The sequence below is a fragment of the Sinocyclocheilus rhinocerous genome, unplaced genomic scaffold, assembly GCF_001515625.1.
Source record: "Sinocyclocheilus rhinocerous isolate Xijiao unplaced genomic scaffold, SAMN03320098_v1.1 scaffold1635, whole genome shotgun sequence".
NCBI lineage: Eukaryota > Metazoa > Chordata > Actinopteri > Cypriniformes > Cyprinidae > Sinocyclocheilus > Sinocyclocheilus rhinocerous.
This window is the reverse complement of record NW_015627629.1, coordinates 524,578-532,109: the sequence shown is the minus strand read 5'-3', so window position 1 is coordinate 532,109 and position 7,532 is coordinate 524,578. Positions and strand designations below refer to the sequence as shown.

Here is a 7,532-nt window from a genome sequence, read left to right as displayed (position 1 = left end):
CCATCCTTCAGGAGCAACTTTTGTGCAAAACCTGCTTTATACTGACCCTCATTCACAAAGCAGTCCGCTGTAAAATGATTCGTGTAGACATAAACGAATTTCGGTAGTGTTGAGGGAGCATTTTCTTCGAAAACAAAATTAATCCACCTCGTCTTCAGCGGCTCAGATTTCGAGAGTAAGGAGAGAGCTATGTGGATTCATACATCCAGCTACAGAACATCTAAAACGCCTGGGAGACATTCTTCTCAGTGCAGCAATGGCGGACTGTGTACAACTCGCTGTGAACTCGCTCAGGGCGGTTCTATGTTAAAACGGCAGTGTCTGTCAACATTCGTGGGCGGGGCCTGTGGCTAATGTGACGTCACATTAGCACCAAGTCGGAAAACAGGTAGTTGGGAGACACTGCTTATGATTTATGGGGATTTAAAAAAAAGGAGTGGGTGGATTTTTATCATTATAGGGTGGTTGTGTACACACACTGCCAAGACACATTTATGTCCAAACATAAATTTTGCATAATAGGTCCCCTTTAATGTGCAATTTACATTCATATTCTGGGCTATTCTGATTGTCTGCAAATAGTAGGCCATGCTTTATTAATAAGGTGTACTGAATTTGGTGTTCCAATGTCACTGTTTTAGTACATTTAGCAACATTAAGTGTTTTAAAATGTCCCAAAACCATGCTTTGAACTAAGCACTGACTGTATTTCTTTATACTTGACTCCAAGTTCAAAATAATACTCTATGAACCGCTCTATTGTGAACGTACGGAGCTGTATGCACCACTGCAAGCTGTAAAGTAAACAGGAAGTGTTTGTCCGAACTCAACTGGTTTTTCGAGAGAACGAAACCACCACCATGTCCCTTTAGGGGCTCTGTACTATTGAACTTTTGTTTTTAAAACATCTAAACATTACGATCTAAATGCCACTTCAGATGCAGATTCTGTGCCACCTCTGCATTGCAAACACAGATTTTGTTGATACTGATTTCATTTGATTGGTAGCCCTATAGTGTCTTACTATTTGAATTTATTGATTAAATTTAGGAATTTGACACAAAAAATTATGCATACATTTAATTAGGTTAGAAAAATGGCCTTATAAAGGTAAAAATGCCCATAAAAGGTAAAAATCTATTTAAACTTATTGGAAAAGTTCATTTCTGTTACTCCTGCAAACTAACCACCGCTCAGCTTTGGGAGTCAGCTGTCCACAGCAGTCCTAAACCTGTCAAAGCACCAGCACAAGTACACGCTCCGCAAAATATCGTCTAGTTATCGTTATCGACAAAATTCCAGAAAATATTGAGATATTATTTGTTGTCATTATCACACACCCTTAACAGCAACTGACATACTAGCTACTCTGCAAGTAACGTGTAGTTTTATTTTCAACCACAGATGGCAATAGTGAGGCCAAAGTCCTGCAGGGCAGCTTCAGTTTAAACTTATAATTTGTTTGTGTTTTTTCAGATTGGCTCATGTAGCGCTGCTCCTCCTCCTCCCAACACAGGGGTAAAAATCCCCACCTGCAAGTTCTCCATAAAAGACACCTTCCTCACCTCACCAGAAGACCTTTACAGGGTCTTTCTCAATCAGGAGGTGAGTCTTCTGCCGCCACCACAGCTGACAGCCCATTAGCTATTAACTATAGTGAGACTCCCTGGGCTCTTATTATTTAATGAGCAGATCATTTCTCATTAGTGATTACATTTGTTTGACATGGGATGACAAATTGTGTGTTACAGATGGTGCAGGCTTTTACACGCAGCAGTGCTGTGGTCGAGGCTGAAAAGGGTGGAAAGTTTCGCCTGTTGGACGGAAACGTGAACGGAGTGTTCCAGGAGCTGGTGAGATTTCGGTTTCAAATCACGTAATGCATGATGACAGGAGAAACTGTCCTTTAAATAAACAGCTCAGCTAAAAATTAGAGCCCGACCGATATATCGTTTTGCCGATATAATCGGACGATATGAGCCTGTCGCCGATATATCGGTATCGGCGAATATGCCGCCGATATACATTTTTTTTTTACAGAACATATAATGCAGATAAAATGCTTGAAATAGTGTAATTACTTAGTTTGTCCAGCAGAGCGCGCTCCATTGTTTGCTACTGGCGACCTGGATGAAACTCTTTAAAGCTTAAGTTTATGGAAAACCATTGAAACTTTGAACGGCCATATCTCCGTAACGGAACTTCTCATTAGTGCGAATCCGCACCAAATTCGGGGGATCCCTTCAGCTCGAGGAACCCTACTAAAAATACATTCAGTGATGATTGAATTCTGATTTGATTTCTGAAACCGTGTGGGTTTGACAGGTTCCTGAGCAGAAGATAGTCATGAAATGGAGGTTCAACTCATGGCCTTGTGGTAAGAGAAAACTGGAAGTTTTGCAAGAATGTCACATACACTACCATTTAAAAAATTGGGATCAGGTTTTTTTTAAATATATATATATATTTTTATTTAGCAAGGATGCATTAAATTGTCAGTTAAGACATTAATAATGCTATAAAATTTGTCTTTCAAATAATTGCTGTTCTTTTGACCTTTCTATTCATCAAAGAATCCTTAATGCATGTCCCATTATAAATATTAGATTTACCAGCTCACTTTTACTGTGTGACAGCTGACTTTGAGAAACATCTAGCCGAATGTCTCTGCGCATTGTTTACCGTCACTGTCTGTCCTTCCTTTTTATTTCAGAGCACTATGCGACGGTGACATTGACTTTCACAGACAAGGGTAATGAGACCGATTTGAAGATTGAGTGTCGGGCAGTTCCTGAGAATGAAGAGGAACGAACACGAGATGGCTGGCAGAGGTACTACTGCCACGCCATTAAACAGACATTTGGCTACGGCGCACGACTCTGCTGAGCCCAGGATGTAGCCGCCTCCGTTTATGGCTCTTTTGTTTTATTGGTTTTATTTTTGTTCATTTCACTCCACCTATAAAAGAGGGGATCTGAATGTGACTCTACTGAACAGCTGGCATCCCATCGCTCCATTATCACGTTCCGTTATTTGGATGATTTTGATGTTTATAGTAAATAAAAAAGATTGAAAAGTCAGAAATGTAAGATGAAAAGATGAGTGCTAAAGAGGACACTTGGGTCATATGAAATATCTGTTTATGTATGTAATATAGTGTACTTATTTCAACATGGTAACTCTCTGACGGCACTCCTGTCCTGTTCTGTGAAAGGGTCACAGGGTATGCACTGGCTGGTTTTTGATAAGTTAAGAGGCTTTATGAAACATTGGATCTTCTTGAAAATGGTTTGGAGAAAGAACAATAAAGAGATATTTCGGACCACTTAATTAATGTTTCTTTCTGATGGAAATAGTCATTCATGTAAATTTTTGTCATCACATCTAATAGTATTATGAACATATGAGGTTTTAACTCATAGCCATTTACATTCACCAAAGCAAATACAAGCTGCAGAAAGCCTGTTTCTTTCGTCTCAAACAGACTATTAAAAAGAAAATCATGTGGCATGCACAACTGGTCATTTTTAGATCACTGCTTTGTATTACTGCAAGTACTGTATTTCAGCCTTTATAGGATTTGCCTGGGTTTAGCTGCTATGTTTGAAATGCTTGAAAAGGGAACCTCAGACCAATTTTAAGTCACTCAGTTTTGTTTGTATTGTCCCAAATTACAATCCCGAAAAAGCGTTGAGTTTTATTTATTTTCTTGTATAATTTCTGCATCACACTTTGTCACCAGACAAAGAGCATCAATTACTTAAAATAAAAATACCTTTGAAACATCATCCTCAGATATTTTATTCAGCCATTATTTTGCATGAGCCTATAATAGATGCTTGGTTATTTTAAACATTTTTACTACATCTTGTCATATCACAGTAGTTAGGTTAGGAGTAGAAAATGCATATTTATACAATATTGTGTAATACTGACATCTTAAAATATACCTTATAGAATATTTACTATAAAATACAATTGACCTTGTCATACAATATGCCGCTTAAAGAACCCTGTAACCTACTGTGGATAATGGTAACAAAACTAGTGACCTGCATTTAAAGATGAAAGAAAAAAGAAAATAGAACTATTTACATTTAACTATAAATATATAATCGCATAAGTCACAGCTTAGAAAATCATGTTAGATTATAAACGTTACACAGTCCAAACTACAGTTTTAATTATGCATCCAACTGAAAGAAAATTAGTGGAGCTGCTCAAAATCACAAAATCTCTATTATATAATAAACAAATTATTTTCTTCCTTATCGGAATTTAAAACTCCCTGGAAAACTTGAAAACAAAAATTATATAATTAATTTCATGGTCAATATAATACCACAACAGAGCAATTTCACAAATTAAAAATGAAATATTTATATCAGATGCTAAGAATAACAATAACACCCCCCTCCCGAAAGATGTTGGGTCTTCATAAATAATACTGCAGTTTCCAGCAAGAGATTGTTCGATCTTGTCAAACTTAAATAAGAATGAAAGAAAACAATTTAAATTCGTAGAATACTGGATTGATGTAGTTGATACGTCAAGCACAGATCTCACCTTTTCAAATGCCCGGTCAAGGTGAATGAGTTTCCAAGCAGATGAACAGCTCAGACTCCTGAAAAAGAAACATCAAGAACATTGTCAAGATTAAAAATCCAACTAACTCTGTGTCAGTAAAATCTTCAATAACTTACACTGGATGACTCGCTGTTGACGACCAGATCATTGGTGGCTTTCTGAGGCGGCTCCTCCCTCTCCGGTGACCTGGCTTTGATAGACACACTTTGCCACCGTTTCCTAAAGGAAGATCATTTCATTAAAATCGTTCCTTGTATGGAAAAACAATAAAACACTATTTGCCGGGCAGTCGGGCACCTGTGCTTTTTGATAAATTATATTGTACCTGTGTGACTGCCATTTGCCCTTAGTTTTGCACTCTGATGTTGATGCAGTGGAGGCCTGATCTGCCAAATCATTCAGGAAGTCAAACAACTTCTCTGAATTAATGCACTGTTTCCTACAAAGATCATAAAAAGAACACAGAAACAGATGGACATGACACAAACTCACAAAACGGTGGACAATGCATAGGAATAATTATTTAAAGGGGTCATATGATGTTGCTAAAAAGAACATTATTTGGTGTATTTGGTGTAATGAAATGTAACCACATGTGACGACCCCGGGCTGGACTCCGCTTCGTCCACGGTGAAAGCCGATCCGGTTAGGTAGGCGTGGCTGACTCTTAACTTTTATAAAGAATATCTCTTTGGATTTGAGACTTTAGTCTTTGCAACTTTACAGATCTTCTTTATGCACCAAGAGCTTGTAACACTCCAAAGAGAAAGGAAAAATTGAAATCGCATCATATGACCCCTTTAAGACAAGAGGTTTTGAAGCTCACATGTGATTGATGGACATCACTCTGCTGTTCCTGGATTGGGTTATTTTACAGGTCATGGTGAGAAGGGATCTGAGAAACATTTCTAAAGCTTTAGCTAAATCTGCAGTTAAGGAACATAACAGCAGTATGAAGGACTACATAATGAATAATGACCAATAAGATAGATAGATAGATAGGACTGAAAAGGTTGAACTAAGGTTAAACTAAGCAATGTGATTGGTTCTTAGAATGCTATTTCACTAATTTGAGCCAATCACAACGCTCTATAGATATGAACTAAGGAGTCGTTAGAACAAAAGAATCGAAGAGTCAGAATCGAGGAAACGACTCTTTTGGAATCGACTTCTCTCTTCTATTTAAGTATAATAAATATAATGTTATAATGCTAAAATATATATATCTTGATGATCTTGGTGGTGTTAAAACAGGCTAAACGTTTTTAATGAAACCCTGAGAGACTTGTTTACACGCTTCATGAGAATCAACTCGTAAATGACTCTTGACTACATATGACTCTCCACCAGCATTCAACACTGAGAGTTTTGAAAGGATACATATGATGACTGGTACAGCTGTAGCGATTCGTCCAACCTCTGTATCCTTCTGCATTATTTTCTTGATGCGTCCCTGGCCATGAGGCGAACAGGAGGATGAGTTGAGAGGTTCAGTGTCGCTCATTTGAGCAGCAGAGTCGGATGCTTCACACAATGCTCTACGAAACTACGAAAATTAAGAAATACTCACGGGTGGAAAGCGAACATTATATTTTCTCTTCTGTCCGGGCATTTTGAACTCTTAAATAAGCGTATTCGGCTTACATTTTGAATCATTTTACAGTTTAGAGTGCGGAGCGCCATTTGTTTACTTTTCACAGGAAGTATTGAATGAGAAATGAATGGGGAGGGGAGGGAAGGAAAGAACGGGGGTGGGCGGTCGAGCTCCACAAAGGTTACGCCCCTGTCACGTGCGGCGTGAGATTTGTAAACGTTCCTCTACCATTTTTCATCCACGTGTTTATTTTATTACTGAATTGCCGATCAGATGAACCTGCTATGTGGCCCAAAATGTAGAATGGATACTTAAGTCTCACTTAAAATGCATGCATATATCAACAGTAAATTATCAAGTGCCACTATATCAGTGGTTCCCTTATCGAGTTGATCTCTCAACATTATGTATGGGGGGGAAACCCTTTTCCTCCTAGATGCTGAAACCTGATTGAATCACTCTGTTGCTCTGCAATAGCCAATAGTGTTCAAGCATTAACCTGATTTTGGCCTCAGCCGCTATATAGGTGATGTCGGGTGCCAGTTTACCTCAGAATATTTCTCCTTCACTTAGAGATGCTGTATTCAAGAAGCCTCTTATCATTCAATGTCGAAGGTACACTCTTTAGTGGAAGATGCCCGGATTCCCATCCCCTGCAGAGTTCCGGTGAGTATAACATCTTCATATTGTACGGATAAGCTGTCCGTTCACTTCTTTACCTTTGCTGCTAAGCCGTGGAGACGGAAGGCACGGCAGCTTGGGACAGAAATGTAGGTGATGGGCTTGCGACGTGTCAATTCCTGCATCCCCCTTGTTCACCTAAACCTCCAATGTCTCCTTCAGAATGAATATTCACTGGCTTTCTGCCTGGGCGGCCCCCACACACAGGCAGTGCTACCCTCCAGTAAGCAAGGCCCTAAGGACTTTGGTAGCAAGCCGTGTGGGCCCAGTTCCTCAAAGCAGCGGCCAGCTGTGTGCAGAGCACGGAGGAGTTCCAATCACTCGCTAATTCGCAGGATATCAGTAGCCCCTTGCCTTTGAGCAGTGGCCGACGGTGTACAGAACACAGAAGTCCCAATCGCTTACTTATTCACACAACAGCAGCAGCCCCTTGCCTCAAAGCAGTGGTTAGCCATGTGCAGAGTTCAGGACACTGCAGCGACAAGAAATGCCGGCATATAAACTGCCTGGAAATTGAAACTGTTCGCTTAGCACTGCAGGAATTTCTACCGTTCGTGACGGTAACGTTCTGATCCGAACGGACAATACAGCAGTGGTGGCATACATCAATCGCCAGGGAGGAGTGCGCTTGCGTGCCCTGCAAAGCTTGGCACGGCGCCTGCTCTTTTGG

General features: G+C 39.7%; 2 protein-coding genes across 3 annotated transcripts in view; one reads left to right on the top strand and one right to left on the bottom strand.

The window, feature by feature from the left end:
* LOC107732084 (activator of 90 kDa heat shock protein ATPase homolog 1-like) overlaps nucleotides 1-3,788 on the top strand; it is a 17,147-nt gene extending 13,359 nt beyond the window's left edge. The window contains exons 6-9 of the mRNA XM_016543334.1: nucleotides 1,477-1,605; nucleotides 1,752-1,853; nucleotides 2,326-2,377; nucleotides 2,714-3,788. Of these exons, the coding sequence (XP_016398820.1) occupies nucleotides 1,477-1,605; nucleotides 1,752-1,853; nucleotides 2,326-2,377; nucleotides 2,714-2,886 (456 nt within the window). The 3' untranslated portion in view covers nucleotides 2,887-3,788. The remainder of the gene's footprint in view (nucleotides 1-1,476; nucleotides 1,606-1,751; nucleotides 1,854-2,325; nucleotides 2,378-2,713) is intronic.
* LOC107732094 (dr1-associated corepressor-like) lies at nucleotides 1,099-6,279 on the bottom strand. 2 transcript variants are annotated; one of them, XM_016543353.1, is made up of 7 exons: nucleotides 6,158-6,279; nucleotides 5,968-6,040; nucleotides 5,414-5,507; nucleotides 4,913-5,026; nucleotides 4,704-4,806; nucleotides 4,567-4,624; nucleotides 1,099-1,231 (listed from the first exon to the last, which is right to left on the bottom strand). In XM_016543353.1, exons 1-6 carry the CDS (start codon nucleotides 6,197-6,199, stop codon nucleotides 4,583-4,585), a joined length of 468 nt encoding a protein of 155 aa, XP_016398839.1. In that variant the 5' UTR covers nucleotides 6,200-6,279; the 3' UTR covers nucleotides 1,099-1,231; nucleotides 4,567-4,582. The 2 variants fall into 2 exon arrangements, with proteins under 2 accessions (XP_016398839.1, XP_016398831.1); XM_016543345.1 differs by lacking the exon at nucleotides 1,099-1,231 and adding an exon at nucleotides 4,295-4,485.
* Nucleotides 6,280-7,532: the final 1,253 nt, after the last annotated feature.